Raw genomic sequence first — 20,094 nt, 5'->3', positions numbered from 1 at the left:
TTAAATCATTTATTTGTTTTGTGCAATCAGTAAAACACAGATGTAGGATCTTACATGAAACAAAAACCTGAAACCCTCTATTTGCATGCATAAAGCATGGCAAATAATTTCATTTAATGCTACTGTGCCTTATGTAATTAGACAAATGGTTAGCTGGCTAAGTCTTAAACAGATGTATACTTTTCGAAAAGTTCACCAGTATCTTGTAATTTTAGTGACAGTGTATAATCATAACCTTCCTCTGTCAGATGAGGGAAAAACCACCCAAGAGCCTGATACGTATATTGTTATGTAACAGCCAAATACTAGATGCTATACGAGCCGATTATCAATCTTGGCAATCACAGAGCTCAAATACCGACAGTACTCAGTCTAAAGTAAGAACTTGTTTACCAGCTAAACACCATGGATTAGCGAATGAGTGAGTTCTTAGAATGCAATAAAGGTTATATACACTCGCTTCACAGTGGAGATGCAGTTAAGTACAGCGTACTGCAACAGGCAAAATTCAGTCTAGTCTACGAGTAACTAACACAAGTTCAAGTTCTCAACTGTTAGATCCACTACCTTCTCACCCTCTGCTACTTGTAATGATGTATTTCCTTAAGTACCACCAGCTATGTTTAGCAGCTTGGTGAAGTTGTATACTTGTCTTCCACTCCTCCCTTTATTTAGAATGACTTGTGGGAGGGAAGAAACACATGCTGCACAACACAGAGCTTTCCCAGGATGTGTTACAAAACAAGAGACTGCATGACCTGCTCAAGGTTACAGAATGACTCCATTGCTCACTCTGAATTAAAAACTGGCAACCTCCTGACTCCTCCTGTATTTTCACTAATAAAATAATACCACTACTGAACACTTGCACAGCTCCTTTCATCACAGGATGTCGAAGGTCTTTATAAATATTAATTAAGCATTACAACAACACTAAGAAGTATGTAAAACTTAATTCCACACATGAGTAAGCCCAAGCAAAGAATAAATAACCTGTGTTCAAAGTCACAGGACAAGTCAGCAGTACGAAGAATAAATGGCTCTTGCCATTAAGGAGCACTCCACTAGAAAAAGGACATAACACTCCAAACGGGATGTGAATTGCACAGTCCTTGCTCACCAACATACTACTATAAAGCCTCAGTCATGTTCACTCCTGCAAAGGTCACACAATTTCAGGCAGCAATCTCATAAAGACACCAAGTTTGGCTTCCTCCAAACACAGAAAACAGTTCTCAAGTTATTTTTAGTAAAATTCTGTTTTGTAACTTTCCTTAGAGACGACAGGTATGAGTGTGATATTCTTCAGCACTTTTGAAAAATTAACAAGTAATATCAAGCTGAGACACAATTCAAATAGCAATTCAGATCCCATAAATGAAAGGAAGCTACATCTTAACATTTAATCATGTATTCCAGTAATTAAGGAAACAAAATACCTATTTTTTTTTTACAAACTCAATATCCGTTCTCAAAAGAAATCACCTTTATGAATCCAAAGTGAATGCTTTCAGCAAACAATATTGTAGTCATCACTTAACCAAGTACTTCAGTGATCTTACAACTTAACATGTCCACACTTGACCTGCTACAAACACTACTCCTTTACAATTATTTACTCTTCCCAATGACCATAACTATCACAAGACACCAATCTGTAACACTTATTTTAGTGTGAAAGGCAGCTGTACTTTTTAAAACATACCAAAGTTGATTTGCTTCTATGTGCTACCAGATTTGCAGATTTTAATGATAGGAGTGAGATTAATTTTTTAAAAATTCCTGTTAGCCTACCGAAAAGATCGCAAATGTGGCAAGCTCTAAACTCCTGAAAAAACTCCCTTTCAAATTCAGTTTGAGAATCTGACATAAATACAACTGAAAAAAAATACTTTTGCTTTGGAGAAGGACTACTGTTTTCTATGTAAGACAAAACAAATCAAGATGCAGCAAAAACATTTGCAGATTCACTGCACAGTGAACCCTGTATTAGAAAAGGAGACTTCACTGTTACACTGTTGATGAAGAAATTAAATGAAAAAATTTGTGTAATTAATACTTCAGCCCAGCAGCTTTTTGGTTTCGGTTGGTTGGGGTTTTTTGGTGTTCTTTGTTTGTTGGGGTTTTCTTTTAAACAACCAATGAACAAACCACAAAAACAAACAAACAAACATGGCTCAAGCGCAAGTTTTACTTTCCACCAAAATAACAAGATGCAGTGAAGGCTGACAAAGAGTTGGCAGAATGAAAAACAGGTTTTTGATTTGTGTTTTAAACTACAAAGCATGTTTTTCTTTTGACTATGGAATGAATGCCTGGGTCTAGTTTTTGGTTGGTTGTTTTTGGTTTTTTTTCCCTTTCAAAAAGCCATAATCTGTCAGTAGAAACCTACTGTCTGGGTGATGGAGGTGTGTATCACTACTATAATTTTATCTTGAGTTCTCTTAAAGCACAAAATCAGAGAAAAAAATAAATCAGTATTATATCTGATATACAGCTTTCATCACATGAAGCAATTTTTCTTACATGGGGCAACAGCTAGTTAACATAGTTTACATTATCATTCAAGCATTGTGCCTTCAACTGAGAACTGATGAGATTTAACAGCAAGGCTTCAATAAACAGTAACCCACCCCCCATAACTCTTTGGAAGTCAACAGCTCAAAGGTTGCTGAGTTTTTCTGGGTTAAACTAGTCACTCAACCTTCAACAAGAGTCTTGAAGATCCTCATCAACTCCTTGCCTCTCAGAAGTATGACCAAGTTCAAGATCAAATACTGCTGAGATGTGTCCAAATATACTTCGAACCAAGGAGGAAGCAAAATTTTAGTCTGCAGCCACAGAAGTTTTATGGGAAGAGTGGTAGTAGTATAAGTTCTCCAGACAAACAGACCTACTACAGACATAACCGTCAGGCAAATAATTCTTCAAGTCTGGAAAAGCACGGACATGTGATCCTTTTGTTACAATACAGTATTTCCGAGTTTATGCTTTGGTTCTAACGATCAGTGAAAAACATTTTCCAGTGTACTCAGTCCGTTCTCAAAAAGAGTTTTATTATACACACAAAGATGCTGGTCCCTAACTGTTATCTACTATTATGTATCGTGGATATCCCATGCAAAATGTGTAATTTTGTTGCATTATGTTCTCACGCTTTTAAGAGACACTCCATAAATCATGGAGGATTGTATGTATACAAAGGAAGGAATTAGAACTACAGTGTTACACATCATGGTTGTACTTAAAGTTATCAAGATTCCACTGTAGACAACAATAAAGTCAGGACTTGCCATGACAGTACTACAGAGATACAATATACACTGTATTATTAAAATACCCTATTTTATAAGGCTATTATTCAATACTTGTGGCTTATAGGGTGTTGCTTACAGATGATGAAAAACTAAGTTCTGGTGAAAGAGTAGTGCTAAATTTTAAGCCAGGTGTTTCACAATTAAAAATGTTTAAACACCTTTGCCACTTTAAACATGTAATTAAAGCAGACTGTCCTGTCATATATCAACTTTGGCATGCCTTCTAAGATATACTCTTTACAACACACAAACTAACATAACCTTCCTCCCTCCCCACTGTTGTGTGAAGATTTAAACACTGATAAAACTCAACTTGATAAATTAAATCAAATCACCTGTCTCCTTTAAACACCTTTTGGAATCAAACACACAACACATTCACAGGATGGAGTGAGATTTGGAAGACCTACATGACAATGAACTGAGCAATTCTGCTATCAGACCATGCCCTCTTATTTTTCTGCGGCTTGTGTCTGCTGCTAAGGTGGACAGGCAGGGATCAGGTCTCATTAGAGGCTCAGTGAGGATGAGAAATTGCAGACTCTGCTCAAGAAACTGGGTAAACCACAAGTGTTCTGGGTCCTCTCCTTCTTGCATTGGCATTGCTACAGATATTCTGAAGGCAAAAACATAAGACTTAGTCATAAAATATAAATGAATAAATGAAAGGTGTGGGGTTTACTATGAAATTCGATACATTCTCAATCAATAAAGTGAATTTTATTCTAGTGCAGTTTGCCAACAATAGGGAGATATGCTAGACTTGGTATCTACTTTTAAAGCAGCAAGACCTTGAGGACACTGAAAAAAATGACTGTTTGACTCTCGGGGAACCTTTGCATGTGTTAAGTGCACAAATTCTTTGCACAGTCTGGTAGAGAAGTGTTTGTTTGCCAGATGCATGCTTCCCATCCTTTTTACTGCAACCAGCTGGCCAGCTTTTTCATTAGTCATTTTCCATTCAAAAGTGAGATTGATAAAATTATTATTCAAAACATCACAATTCGATACTTCGTGTCATGACTCAAGCGACTAATTAAGATGTAAGCTGAAATTATTCACTGGCACACAGAATGAAAGCTAGAGAATTGTAAAGAAACTGTGCGCAGGAAACAGGAAAAATGAAAACACCACCAGAGTATAAGTGCAAGACAAGACTTGTTTTGAACTACAAGAAACTAATAATCCTTCCTCATTAAGTCACTTAAGCAGCCAAAAAATTCAAAGCCTCTCCAAACTTGCCTCCTCATATAATCACTTGAGTTTTGAGGATATGAAGAAAATGTGATCATTTTGATCTGACATTGCAAGAAAAAGACTACCTAAGATCTGAAAACGACAGAAAGAACCAAAACCCTCACTAAGGAAAACAGTGACTGTCAGCCCCGCTTGCACTTTTCATTACCTAGAACATTATTTTTTACTATATGCAACTGTGAATTTTTCATTCGTATGGAATGTTGATCACCATGCTGAGGTAACAGTATCATACCAACATTCTCTGAAATCTAGTGGTTTGCTATTTGCCCAAGATACTGTCCAAAACAGTGGGCGGAAGACACAGACAACCAGCACATAACAGCAGAAGTTTAATTGTGATACACTTCCCTAAATTTCAAAGGCCTAAAATTGCTGCTGTGTTTTTCAACAACAATTACAGACTCTCGATTTGACAATAGCTGTGCACCCTTATTTCCTTGTGAAGGACAAATTCTTTATAATTCTAAAGGCTAATATTAAATTTCTAAGCATAGGCCTATGTTTTATGACATGACTGAATACGTACCAAGGAAAATTCCTTCTGTTTTAGGTACCTCCCAGGAAAACATGAAAACATATACTTTGGAAAGCTAATAAAAATCAGTTTCCACATAAAAAAGAAAAAAACCTCACCCCCTTTTTTCATGTCGACAAGTGCAACATAATGCTTGTACAGAAGTGTAAAAGCGCCTCACTATTAGAAAGTTGCAGCATCTCAAACCTTTTAATTTCAATTTTCTCCTGGTTTTTATTACTTACTTCCACTAACTGATATGACAGATAAAACAAAAATTTTTAGGTAAACACCTCAATACTACTTTTTGCTTGCAGCGTGGGGTTTTGTTGTGTGGTGGGTTTTTGTTGTTGCTGGGTTTGGATGGTGGTGGTTTGTTTTGGTGTGTTTTTTTTTGTTTTGGTTTGGTTTTGGTTTGGGTTTTTTTTGAGGATGGGGGTAGTGCTGTTTGTTTTTTGGCAAGCTATGTTTGCAAAGATAGAGACAGCTGTTCTCCAAAGGAAGTACTATCAGGAAGAATATTAGAGGGTAAGTCAAGAGCTTTGTAAGGTCACAGAAAACTAAAACTGTCTCATGATAAACACATTTTTAAAAAGAGACCAGTCTGAGGATAAATTAGGTTAACACTAGAAATAACACTGCTTATTCACATGCTTTTGCTAAAAGAAAAAAAACAAACCTGAAAATTACTGGAATCCATGGAACAAAACCATGACAGGTGGAGTCCACTACATTACAATAAAGCATTATCACCCTAAATAAAGCATTATCACCCTAAATCACCCTTCCTAATTTAAATCGGAAAACACAAGCCTTTGCGAAACACCGTAGTGCATTTTACCTATAATCTGTGCAGATGACCTGAGACATCCATACAGTTGCAAATTAGAAAAATGTAGAAATGTCTCTTCTTCATTCCAAAAGGAATGGAAAAGTGTGGAAAACAGTAAAACTGTTTAACAGCTTATTTAACTAGCCACAAGAGTTAAGGGATAGAAACAAAAGTAGTTCTAGGAAATAGTTGTTGATTGCCACCTCTCATGTTCAATCATCTGATAAACTATCTTTGATTCATCCATTGTTGTAGTCCTGATACTGTGCAACATTCCCTGTGTTTTAAAAAACTTTATTTCATGCCTTCTGGAAATAAAGCACAGATTAAACCACCTAGTCTAGACATGAAACCCTTACTAATTGCTAAGTAAACAATCATTTCCTTATTTCTTAAGCAAAGGCATTAGAAAGTTTAAGTGAAGTGTTCACTGTATCCTCAGGCATTTATCTAAACTAAGGATAGTCTCCTGCCAGGGAAAGAATTTCTTTTAAATATGCTGTTATTTCTGTGGAATTGGTGTCTGCCCAATCTCAGCAGTCACTCATCTGAGAGTTTTTCCTATTTGTATTGAGTGCAGAAGACAGGATTTTTGAAATCTTGATTGAGGGTTATCATTCCTTGTCTCTTTTCAGGAATGATAATTTACAGCTTAAGTGATGAATTCTACTTGCTGCTTATGTCATTCACCAGTACAAGATCAACTTCTAACTTCAATTCCATTTAAATATCTCTTGTGTTTTAATACATTATCTTAAGACAAGTTAGAAATTTCAAAAATAGTAAATAATCAATTTGAGGACTGGATATATGCCTCGCCTGAAAAATCTATTGTCCATTCATACTCAAGTAGCAAGAAGGAAATATTTTTAAATTAACTATACATTACTACCAAATAAGAATCTTCTCTTGTAAACTACATCAGCTCTGGAATAGCTATATTCCAGAAGTTTGCACTCCTTTACAACATGAAAAGTCACATCATAAAGTTGCTTTAACATACAAAAATTCTAAGATGACAGGAACTTGCAAACCACATACGACATGGTTATGGTTCATCTTCTGGACATGCAACGCACTCTTTTTCTGCCATGCAAGAGTTGAATAAGTTTTAAAGCAAGAGATAATCCACAAAATAGTCAAAAATGAGGAAGGCACTGAACTGCCACTTAAGAGATTACAAAAGAGCACCACCACAATGGTCCACAGAAAATAAAAGCGTTAGGTCACAAAGGGAAAACTGAGGTGGAAATTATAATTATATAGGTGAAATTTACCACTTAACACATTCCTGAAGTTCCACAACTAAGCTGATTTGTCTTGTTAAATTCTGAACTGAACTAGTGTTTGCTACTTTTAGGTAATTTTTGCCTTATTACATTATGTAAGATAAACATCTTATTTTTAATGAAAAACACATATCTCTCATGTTAAGCAATGATGTCATAAGAAGAAAGAAATGCATAAAACTTACACAGACTGTAATTTGTAAAGAGTAAAAGACATTTTTACTTCTGAGTGGTTAAAAGTATGTCCTCTTTTTCAGCATTGGTCCTAACAGAGAAGTAGCTACATCAAAAACATAAAGCATTCGGCATATAGATTCACATAAGTCCTGCATGTTTCCTGTGACAGAAGTAATTTCACCTCTGTTGACAGTAGATCTGAAGACTCCTATCTTTAACAGCTACCTCTTCCTATTCACCACTGATGAATTCTGTCAAAGTGTGGAACAGAGCAGTTTCATTTTTCAGACGCTATGCAAAACCAGCATATGATACATGACAGGAATGTAAGATATTCATGTTCCACAAAAAAAGGCATTTATAATCTATTCAGTTAAACCTTCTCTCTATCCTCTTTAAGAAAGGTGGCTCTGCATAAAGACAGGTCAGCTCTTCGTTGCTATATAAAGTTGAAGGTTAAAAAGCATAAGCTGACGTGGGAGACTATTTCCTGCTGAAAGAAAAGCCATTTAAACCCTAGAACCTCAAATCTAATTTGTCAGCTTATTGATGCTTCCACACATATTGCCAGTGCAAAGTGTCTATCCTTCCATGAAGCCACTGTATTGAAAAAATGGTCAATGCTACATAGCAAAAAGGTTAGCCTGACCTTACAATAAAAGTGATAAGAGAATTCACTCATATAAGCATTGAAAATTCAAAATTTCAGGTGAAGGACCAGATATTTAGCTTTAATCAAATCCATCTGCTATGCTGAAAGTGCTGGCTAGACTGATAGTAAATGTAATTTACACATGGCTAACTTAAATGTGGAAGTGTGCCAAATAAGAGCCACCAGCTTTTTCTTATGCTCTTTCTAAAGAGTCTGGGAAAAAAACAAAAACAAAAACAAAAACAAACTCACATTGGGGACCACTGGAAACCATATCCTTAGTTAAGCCAGCCTTTTATAAGCTCGCTCTTAACTAATGTGTTGTTTTAAAGAGAGGAAGAACTTTATTCTGCCACTGAAGCTACCTCTACTGCCTTAAAATTAGGAGACAACACAGCTCAGAATAAAACAGTCTCAGCTGGGTCTCTCATTCACCATCACAAGAATCTAGTCCATAACAATGTTTTGAGTGGTGACTGGGTTGGTACCAACTCCAAACTCAGCCACTCACCTCTATATGGTTACAGTATTTCTGTGAGACCTGCTGGGAAGAACTAAACAATTAAATTACAACACATTACCAGCTGTAACAGATGAATAAAGCAAGAAATGCCACAACAATGTCAACCTCTAAAGTGGCCCAGGCTTGTGCAACAAACCCGACCGACATCCAGTTTGTGTCTTCTGAAGCCGCAACCAAAGTGAATCGGGACTTGTAAACACTCAAATGTCTGAAACCAAAAGGGAAACTCAAAAAGCATTTTCCATCTGGCTTGGTTAGCAGAGTGCATAAAAAGGAGAACAAGTAAAAGAAGAGACCACTGTAATGCTCATATTAATTATTCTGATTTTCGTTAACTACCAATGAGAAGTTTTAGATGCAGGCCTAAAGCACATATCACTCAGTAACAATTCTTTCCAAATAGTGAAATACAGTCACACTGCACGTGCCAGAAAACACTGGGGCACTGCTGCAGAGGGGGGAGAACAGGGAAAGGGGGCTTGAGTCCTTCAACCCCTCAGAAGTGAAATATTTTATTGTTAAGCTTTCAATACCTGGATTTCTTTTTGGAACTAATTAACATTTTTGTTATTTTCAACAGACAACATAAAAATTACTTCCAGGTAAAGCACTGAAATGTTTTTTTTGTTTGTTTTGTTTTTATTGTTTTCTCTAGCTAGGTTCCGTGTCAGTAATTTAGGAAAATATCCTTACTATACATTTGCATAGGGCCTAAGTCAGCAAGAAATGGTACACAAGATAAAGCAAATATACCTGAGGAAAAAAAAAACCCAAACCCTACTTTGCTGCTAGAGCTTGGAACTAATGACATTTTACCTGGAAAAGAAAGTCCCTTTTACTGTAAAAATGGATATACTAATACGTGTGAAGATTTTTAACAGTACAAAAAAATAACTCATAACAGTGATGTTTTCCTATAACAATACTTTAGATCCAAACCTCCTCCCTAAGGGTAATCCTCCTGAAATAAACAAAATGGTCCATACATTCAATAAAAACTATTCAAAGCTACCTTTTTACTCCAGCAAGGAATAAAACAGCAGTAAGCAAACATACAGCAGGTTTTATCTTCTTTCATAATGCATTGAAGGGTAACAATATTTGTAGCCTCATCAAAAACTCCGCAAGTGTTAAATAGAGAAGGTGAATTTCAGTTTAATAAATTATTATTTCAGGAAGATTCCCTCAGAGCTAGGTTTTTACTTCTATGTTACAACAAAGAAAATCATGCACTTTTCAGGGATTTTTTTAATGACATTAATACTTCTCAAGGTAGTAGGCAGAACACCTTTTAAGCCCTGAATTCTTCTACTCTCAGCAAAAGCCCTTAGTCTGACCTCGAGATATTGCACTATGATTTGTTAATGATTTAAGACCCAGCAACATTAACCACGCTCCTTGGTAAGTAGAAATCCACAACCACTGAATGCAAGTTTTAACACAAAATAGAACTTTTAGCATTTGAAATTTTGAGAAAGGTGAAATAACACAATTCCATCTTTTAACTAAAATCATAATGGGGGTAAAGTCAGCTTTGTTCCCATAAAGCCTTAGGAAAAAGAAAACATCATTCTATTCACAATTCAATACAGCTGTGCACGACTGGCTTCAGCCCCAGGCCACAAGCCAGGAACTTCTGAGTTCAAGTCTGGCTCTGGCACTGACTTTCTGTGTGGCCTTCAGAGATCCTCTAGATTTCTCTGCTTCTCCTCTCCGAGCTATACACTTACCTTACAGAATGGCATTTGTTTTTGTTTGTGCAGGCTTTTCCCAAACAAAAACAAACAAAAAACCCTTTGAGAGTATTTTTTACTATGGCTTTAATGCCCAAGGCCTCCTAAGAAGTTTCCACATGTCAGCTGATACCCGGTAGTTCTTCACTGCATTAACTGCTAACATGCACATTACATATATAAATATACACGCATATATAATACACACACAAATATCAAAAGATGCCCTAAGTTGGAAAACAGGCAATTATCTCAAAGTTTGCTAAAAAATCGGATGAAAAAGTGAAATCAAGCTAACTGCTATTAAGCAGTTTAAACTTACAATGCAGAACAAGCTACAACCTTGTTATTAACCCACTGAGCCAGTGATGAAGTCTGTTTTTAACAGCTTAGCATTAAACGCACATGGCACACAATGCTCAAGCTCAATCAATTACCACAACTAATATTTCAGAATATTACTTTAATTAAAAAAAAGGCCTAGGAATGTGAAGGGAAAAAACGATTTAAGCTTAACTAAGTTACCTCGCACTAATGGAAACATCATTTAAAAGATAAATTTTCTTAATAAAAAGATCAAGGGAAGTCACATAAACTTAAGCTGGCCATATACTTGCAAGTCGACTGTAGAAGAGTTTCACTTCCCATTATCTGACAGAAGCAGAATGCAATGGAGACTGACACCAGCTCACCTCAGCTCCAACAATCCCATTGTGCAAATACAGCTCATCGCCTTCATAACAGTACACACTGCCTTCAAATCCACCCCTGGGAAAAAAACCTTGCCCCCAAAACTTTTTCAAGGGATACTGACTTTCCAAAAATTCACCTGTTCAATTACACATGGCTTAACCACAGCAAGCTAACTTAAAGAACTAAGCAACTGGAGCTCTATGGAATATTAAGCTGCCCATGTAAATTCTGGACTCTCTCAGTTTAGTCTCCATCTGCTTTCTCCTTTTTCTTCTTGTTTTAGGTAAAATCTAGTAAGAACACACTTCCCACAGTTTTTCTGTATCAGGACATAGAATTGATCTGTGGAAAGCGGTACATTTAAAGCAAAAATGTATCTGAATTAACAACAGAGCAGAATAAATTAGTTCACAATACTGTGTTATTTTGTGATATGCGTCACCCAGAGACTTAATCAGAAACAATCATTCCAGAAGAGCTACCATGCACAGATGAGGTGGTTCAATGCAAATTCAGATCTTTTGTGCAAGGAAACTAAACTGGTTCAAACTGCTAAAAAATTACTTGCATGTAAAATTTACGATTCTCCCATCCTAAGTCATTCACTAAAACTTTCCACTGTAATAGAGTGGTTTTCAAAACATTTTTCCTGATTAAAAGAAAGCTGGTGAAACACCATCACGAAGAAGTACATCTGAACAACTTATTAGGAAGATTAAATCTTCACTCATTTGCAATTTTGGTTTTAGTTTCCTAATATCACACTACCATCACTGTGTTTCCATCAGATGAAGCAGGCATGAATACTACAGCAAGGCCAGCATATTGGTTAGCAAGCATTCCTGCCAAGGCAATCTAGATTTGCTCTGAATAGGATTACAGGACGCAAGTACAGCCAAAATTAAACAAAAATAAACCTAATGCCCTGTCCACTTTCCCTCTCTCTCTCATTATTATTTGGTCTGGTTGAGTTGTATCAAACAGTTAATCTGAACACAATCAGCACAGGAACAGAAACTTTATAAGACAAGGCTACTTAATTTAAAATTCCTATTAATATTGCTATAACTGAGTCCTGTAGCACAAGCTGGAGCCTTCCCTTACACTTAGTTCAAAAAGCTTGTGGGGTTTTACTTCAGGTTTAACGAAGTATTTTTACAGGCAATTTGAATCTAGTCAACATTTATATTCCACAACCAGTGTACATGAACTTGTAATCACATCCACAGAGAAATATAGTTAGATACAGAATGACATATGTATAACCTAAACAGGACATCCTCTGTTTCCATCCACTGTATGTTTTAACCATATATATAATATTTTTTTAGTATTTACCATAGAAATCCCCTTGAATAGAACACTGGTGTAAATAACACTAACAATAGCCAAGTAAAGCCTAACAGAATAGGAAAGGCTAATTTACATAGTTTCAACCAGAATGTAAAAGAATACTTTTTAAAAATTCACATGGGGATCAAAGTACTTCGCGACTATTTTCTGTTTTGCAGGACAACCAGGTTTTGATGCACATACGAGTAAGCTAGGAAAGGATATTAGTTAAGTTTTGGTTCCTTCTGCCCTCCCTTCCTCTGCATATAGAAGGTATCTGTTTCCATTTTTATTGTCCTCAAACTCCCTCCAGTTAAGAGGTAAAATATGCTGGAAAAAAAAAATCCAGCAAGAGTTACCAGATTAGAATTTCCAAGCATTAAAAAAAAAAAAAAAAAAAAAAATGTTTGTTGTGATCAAATTATCATCCCTATAAATTTGTTCAGCAAAAGGCTGAGCATAAATATGCTGTATATTTAGCTGGCAAAGTGATGTATCAGAATGTATCAGCCTCACGTTAGTTGATGAAGTGCTCAGTAGTAGTCACCCTCTTGCCAAAGAAAGCTGTTTTGTAGACAAGTATATCTAGACTATCAACACGGAATTAGAACCATGTGTTTTAAATCAGACCCTGAATCTAGTATGATTGCGGAACTGAAATTACATACAATTAAAAATATAAATACTAATACAGAAGCTGCAACAAGAACACAAATGCTGCTACATTAGAACTCTAATATTTAAAGTTGCAATGTCTTCTACTACAAACAGTAAAATTTAAACGGGGAGGCGGGGGAAGTGGAATAAAAACAGAAGACTTATTTTAAGGAAGGTTTAAGTGACACAGGTTTAAGTGACACATCATGGAGAACTGGCTGGCTCAGGCATAACCAAGTTCACTGAGCCATGATGACGACATGTGTGTGTTTGTCAGAGCACATGTAAAATAGCACAATTGAGTTCAACTCTAATTCCTTATTAAGTGGCATTAACAGAATGTATATTAAGCTTTCCTGTTTTTCATATAGGTCAACTAGCCCCAAAAATTCAAAATACCACAATTGAGTTCAACTCTAATTCATTATTAAGTGGCATTAACAGAATGTATATTAAGCTTTCCTGTTTTTCATATAGGTCAACTAACCCCAAAAATTCAAAATCTACAAAGGCTACGGTGTGTACATGCTTAAAAAATAAATTCCAGCAGTCTCAATGCAGCTGAAGTTTTGGATGTTCTCGTGTGCCCAACAGCCACTACGAAATTACAGATGGACAGTAGCTTATGATTGTGCTGTTTGACAAACACTGTGCTTAGAAAAGGAAAAAAAAATACTGAGAATTTTAGAAGTAATGTTTCCCTTGTTTTATTTTTCTAAAAAATATTTATTGTCTGATCCAGAAATTAAGACAATGTTCTGTTCAAGTTCAAACCAGTTCTTAGGTTCAGCTGTTGCACTCATATCTGTACTTCAGGAAGCCCTAACTCTGGATCTACTAAGGACACTGGGAAAGATGAGCACACTCCCCTTATTTCGTAATTTAAGCATGCACAGCACAGTTTTGTGTATTCTTAAGGAATTAAAGAATGGCCTCCTTAATTTAAAAAAAAATATTAATGCATTTCTGCTTTTTAGTTGCTGAAGTAACAATCCTGTTCAAAGCACATTCAACTGTGATGGAGCTCAGTGTCAAAATAATGCTTTTCTGACACAAATTAACAGCTGCTTATTCATTTACAGAGAATGTACGTATTTATAAAAAGAAATACAAAAAAGCTGAAGTGTTTTTTTTGCTCTACTACCTCCATTATGTTTCACTGCTCTTATTTGAACTACCTCACAATTTGTTGACCTCCCCACTGTTCAAAATGCTCTGAAGTTGAGGCCTCACAAGTACCATCCTAAAAAGAGAAGCACTCCCCTGCTGGCACGAAATAAAACACAGTTGTATCCTGATGCTTTGTTTTGGTTTTGTTGTAGTAGTAAATTCCAAGGCTACATTTCACTTCTAAAAGTCTCCATTTACCATGTTTGTATTAATACATGCACTTTCTACTTTTAAGCATTTTTCCACCTATTGATATTGAAGTACTTTTAGATAATTTTCTCTACGTAACATATACAAGCATCCATTTAATTAAATTCAGACACAAACTACAGCACTGAAAGGAACAATACTCAGCTCTCCTGCTTACTACCTTACTAGTTTTTAACAAGACTCCGCTCAGTAGCTTCTCTCTAGGTGTATCAGCACACATTTTTCCATGCTGTTTAACCCTGGGTTTGATACATTCTGCCTTTAAAGATCATTTTGTGTTTTATTAATGTATCTTCTCTTAGGCAATAGAAGAAACTCTTATGTTTTCCCACGTGACTAAACAGACTAATTAAAAGTAGTGCTGGAACTACAATATTTTGAAAGGAGATCAAGTTTTGTCTTTCGATTTGCCCATACTATAATATCCAAACATCACATCAACCAGCCCTTAAGATATGACTTTTCAGACATGATTATGAATATTTAATTCTAGTAGCAACAGAGCATTTCAGCCCTGAACAATTATGCCAGCATACTGTACACAGACAGCAGAACAACCTTTAAAATTACAACACCCATAAAGTCTTGGAAACTCCTTTCAGAAGTGTGTTCATGGCACTCCATTAAAAAAAAAAAAAAAAAAAAAAAATGGAGTTTGCATATATTCATGCTGCTCCCAAAATACACGGTCTGCCTCTACAGAAAAGAAAAAAGAAACTTGTCTTCTTGGGTCAGAAGCCTATATACAAAGAAGAAAAAGAATTTAAGCAGTGAAATGTGATGGATGTAACAGCTCTGGAGTTGGAATTCACAAATGCAGAAAGCCACCATTTCTCTTGTGCCCTTCCAAACAATTACAGCACCATCACTAAAACAAAACAGAAATATTTTCAGTATATAGTATTTTTTATCTCCACGATGCCTCCACATTTGCCCTCAACGCTAAAGTGGCCAAAAAGTGTTATCTTGACACCCAACTTTAGATATCTCGTTTGACCATATTTGAAATACGGCACACGTAATCATCCCATCTAAATGCCAGTGTTATATTAGCAACTAAAGCTGCTGTTTCTTGAAATAAATACTGAAATTGTCTTGCTTTGGGAAGCAATAAATCTTCGTATTGACCTAAACTGAATTTTACATGTTTATAAAATTAATTCTCCAGCAATAATTGTAGCTCAATATTTAAAGTTTAGCCACTTAAAATATAACCAGCTTCTTCAGCAGGATCTTCTAAATGAAAAGACATCTTACTCTTGCCCTGACATTACACACCACCCTTTACAAGGCTCTCAGGAAGGTTACAAAACTAGAACCCAGATACCCACATCTCATCTCCTTGACAGGACGTGAAGTGCAGCTTTTTAAAGCCAAACATCCTGTGTATCTTATTTTCCTGCCTCGAATCTTCATCTGTTTAAATAGAAAACCAACACTTAACACGCTGAAACAGCTCTTAGGAAGGAGACAGGTTTATGCTTAATCAATTAAAGCAAAAGAATCCCTCAGACTTTTCAGTTATGAAAAAACTGCTAGCTGAAGAGAATACCAATTGTACAGATTCCAACAAATACTGTTCAAAATAAACTGTAAATTAAACTTCTCATTTTCTACCCTGGTCACCAAAAGGAAAGTAGATCCATAATGACCAGAATTAAAGAATTGTGCCTCAAGGTGAAAGCCAAAACAAGATTTTGGAGGGGTACTAGTAAAGGTACAGACAAAAATTATCTTTCAGCAATATACTAATTCTATACATTTTTCTTCATTTATAGATTTGGATGCTTTCCCCTCCACTTAGCCATCTATTAATAAGAGACAAAAGTCTCAAAAGGTTAAGTTTAGCTGAAACTAGCTGGCACAGACTGTATGATCTTATGAAGTTTTTTTTCCTTCCCAGCAGGAGAGAAAGAAGCTAAAAAAACCCGCTGAAAGTAAGCATACTGATCACTCACTCTTGTTTTCCGTGAATTTTTTTCCCATTAGAACTCCAGACTCCTGTATATTGAAACTCAGTGGTAAAAAGGCTTTTCTTGTCCATTATTTCTCAAGAATCTCTTGGATGTTGTGCAAAAAACTCCAGAGGCTCTGCAGACTACGCACTTCACTGTAGTTTTCAACCGACTAAATAGTCTGCTTTGGCAAGGGACAGATTCCTGTACGTACCAATAACAATTGGCATACAAATAGAAAAACGATATAAAGTTTCTGAACCCAGTGTCATCACTGTAAACTGAACGAAGCAAAAAAGGCCCTCCTGTCCCAATAGCTCTGCAAGCTTCAAACTGATCTGGAAATTGCAATTTGAGTCAGGTCTCTCAAAATTATTTTAAATAAGTATTTTTTTCCCTTTGTACTGCAGGAACATACTGAACGCAAACAGTATTGAGAATTGCCCAGACTCACACTTTTAAACTCCTACAGTTTCACAGGATCCAGAGCCCTGACCACACCCTGGACCAAGATTTGATAGACAAAAAACATATATATATGAGGAATTATTTAATTGGTCCTTCCTATTCACAGGGTACTGTCTCACAGAGCTACTTAAATGTTTGATAGACTCCATACTGGAATATTTTTTTTATTCTCAACAGATGAGATCTTTTTGTCTGATCCCTGAAAACTTCTATAGCTATGAGCAACTGCAGTTATTAGAAGATATCCTGTCTACCATCTTCCTAACAATTAAGTTATACTAACGCACAATTTGGAAGTGTGTAGCACAGTAATACACAAAAGCAAAAAATATGCAGGAAAGGCGAGTACTTTTCTCAAGCGTAGATTCTGGGAAGGCTACGTCCTACAATATTGCCAACTCAGGACAAAATTTAGATTTTTGTTACTTCCTTGGTTCAGCCATCCTATGCTACAGTAATTATCACATAAACTACTGAATTGATGTTTTGGTCCATTAAGTACCATATCTGAGACTACTACTGCTTCATTGCATTTGAAAACAGCTCTAATATCTAATAAAGTTTATCAATCAACAGGTATGTTCAACATATTCTGGCTACATCAGGTTCTTCACTAAACCCAAGAAAGCTTTGAGTAACAAAACCAATCAGAATGCATTAGATCAAAGACAAAGCCTTTATAATATTTCCTCACACAGATACATGCCAACAACACAAGGGTGGAATCTAATAAGTTCACTAATCTTAAACGGGGAGAATATATTACTTCATACATGAACTGGGTTACCCTTTACTACTGAAATTTAAGATCAAAATTATCAGCACAATACACTACATCAAATTTGAGTGGAGGTTTTTTTCTTGGTTTTCTCTAATTTAAAGTAAAAAAAAAAAAAAAAAAAAGCCACTTTAATTTGCAAGAAAAACTTAATATACTGCAGAATTATTTCAAATATTTGCTAGCCAGTGGAAGAAAAAAACACCCTGATAAATGCTACTACATGACTACAATGAGGACACCCACATATATTTTCAGTAAACATATCCAAATCTGTCTCCTTCATTTGTATTTAACTGTATGGATGTAAGGCCACAAAGAAATATAAAATATGAGCCATTTTGTTGGTTTACAAAGTTGACCTGCTAACCATAATCAATGCAGACATACACTGCAATGTGAAAGCACATTCACATTATTATTTATATAATTTTCTGCTGCTTAAATATCCAGGTACAAAAAATATCACAGTACAAGGCCTGTGAGGAAGGGGTGAAGAATAATGTATACCACCACAGAGGATTTTTTTTCATTTAACCTCAGAGAAAAGAGCATTACATCACACTCTTACAATGCAGGAGGAGGGGCCTGTTCTCAGAAAGCAAGCTTCAGCTATTTCCCTTTAATTTTCCGCTTAGTTCTGGAGAAAGGTGCAAAAATAACTTAGATTTAAATTTTTAGTGACATGGAAGACAGTGAAAAAAGTGAGAAAACGCAGCTTTTTACCTGCATTTATTAACATGCAGATGAATACTTGTTTTCTGAAGAAAACAGAGCAAAAGTCTACAAAACAGCAGCACCCAGCATCTTGCATTTGCAAGCGTGCATTCCTAAATATCTGCCCCACATTTTATCACTCGCCAGACCCGTTAAGCACAGAAAGGTCCCTTCACTTCTGGGCAACCGGACCCGGCAAAGACCATTTTAAAGCCGGCACTGCCCAGCGCGTCGAGCTCGTTTTAACTCCCGATGCCATCTTTATGGGGCAGCACCATTTGGTCCCAAAGGCGGCCGGAGCGGCGGCTCCGGCGGCCCCGGGGAGAGGGAGGGAGCGGCAGCCGAGCCCGCGCAGGAGCCCCGCGGTGCCGGCTGCGCTCGGCTCGGCGCTGCCAGCGCAGGAGCCCCGCGGTGCCGGCTGCGCTCGGCTCGGCGCTGCCAGCGCAGGAATCCTCTCGCCCCCGAACCTGGCACTGCAAATGTTTGGGTGCGTGATTTTTTTTTTTCCCCTCTCCCCCCTCCCTCCTTTTTCTCTCTGGGAAGGGTGGCCCGGTGAGAACACTTCCCCATCTGTCCCTGGTCGGACCCAGCAGCAGAAAGAATGCAAACCCGATTTTATATATGCAAATTTTTGCAGCAGATTTAAGAGCTGTGGGGAAGAAATCACTGTTTAAGAAGGCCCTATTTAAATAAAACAAGATTTTCAGTACTATCTTGTACTTCGCCGGCTTGGAAAATACAAACGATCTTCTGTAATTTGCCTAAATTACTAATCTCTTTAAAATCTTCAGTACACTTTTACGGAGACCTCCTTACAAAAAGCCCTAAAAATCCACTAAAAGTACTTTACACGTAAAACCAGACAGCTGAAGCACGTATTTGTGCTAGAAAAAACACCTCTGCAAAATCACGGATGAAAACAGCCAGCTCAGGCTCCTAAAAATCTACTGATAGGTAAAAACAATAATATTAATAATAATATAAATGTACCACTAACCTCATAAAGTGCAGCAGTGCTTAAATCCAGCGAGTTGAGGCATACAAGGTAGAAATGGAAATGAAAAAAGATCCAAAAATGATTTTGTGTTTGCTTTGTGTTTTGCTTTTTTTTTTTTTCTCTTTTTATTTCAAATGTTCAGAAACCAGCAGAGACTCTGTCGGCCATTTTGGCTTGAACTCCCTCTCTCACTCACTCTCCCTCTCGCTCGCTCTCTCCCTCTTGCTCTCTCTAAAGGAAGCAGCTTTTTGTGACCTTCAAATAGAGGCAGGTCATGTGACTCCACGCGGGCTGTCAATCACCAGACTGGGCCGGCCTACTTCCCGCCTTAAAGGGACAGCGCCCTCCCTGCACCGGAGGGACAACTCCCCGCCAAGCAACGCCGCTCTAACGCGTTCTCCACTCGCTTGGTTCTTCTCCGTTCCTCATGCAAAGGCAATAATACACAGAAAGGGTAAAACAGGCGAGGCGTGAGTGTGGAGAGCAACTCAGCTGGAGCTTTTCTCTTTAAAACTAGCTAAAAAGAGAGAAGCCAATTATGCTAATTCTACAGTAAGGTTGCAGAACCCATTAACAGTGAATGATGAATGTGTAAGTATCACTTGCCACACACTCTCCTCCGTGGTGCACTGTGGAACACTCGACCCTAGCACTCAGCCCGAGGAGAAACCACATTTTAAGAATTACCCTATCCTGATCCCAGGACAGGAAGAGGTTCATCTTCAGTCCAAAATGAATCCGGACTGTGACCAGACTCTACATGACACGTTTAAACCTGAGATCCAGGTTCAGAGGCGTGAACACCTGCAGGACAGCAGAG

The 20,094-nt window shown here is 37.0% G+C and overlaps 1 protein-coding gene across 9 annotated transcripts in view; it reads right to left on the bottom strand.

Moving 5' to 3' along the window:
* Positions 1-20,094, bottom strand: part of TNRC6B (trinucleotide repeat containing adaptor 6B) — a 130,414-nt gene that overhangs the window by 55,093 nt on the left and 55,227 nt on the right. Inside the window, exon 1 of one of the 9 annotated variants that reach the window (XM_082046905.1) lies at positions 19,275-20,082. The exons of the other annotated variants lie outside the window; for them this stretch is intronic. Within the exon in view, the coding sequence (XP_081903031.1) occupies positions 19,275-19,279 (5 nt within the window). The 5' untranslated portion in view covers positions 19,280-20,082. Of the gene's footprint in view, positions 1-19,274; positions 20,083-20,094 lie in introns of those variants that run through there. 9 annotated transcript variants of the gene reach the window in all.

Source organism: Streptopelia decaocto (assembly GCF_964273445.1).
Source record: "Streptopelia decaocto genome assembly, chromosome: 1".
NCBI lineage: Eukaryota > Metazoa > Chordata > Aves > Columbiformes > Columbidae > Streptopelia > Streptopelia decaocto.
Note: the sequence above shows the minus strand (reverse complement) of the source record. Positions and strands in the feature narration are given on the sequence as shown.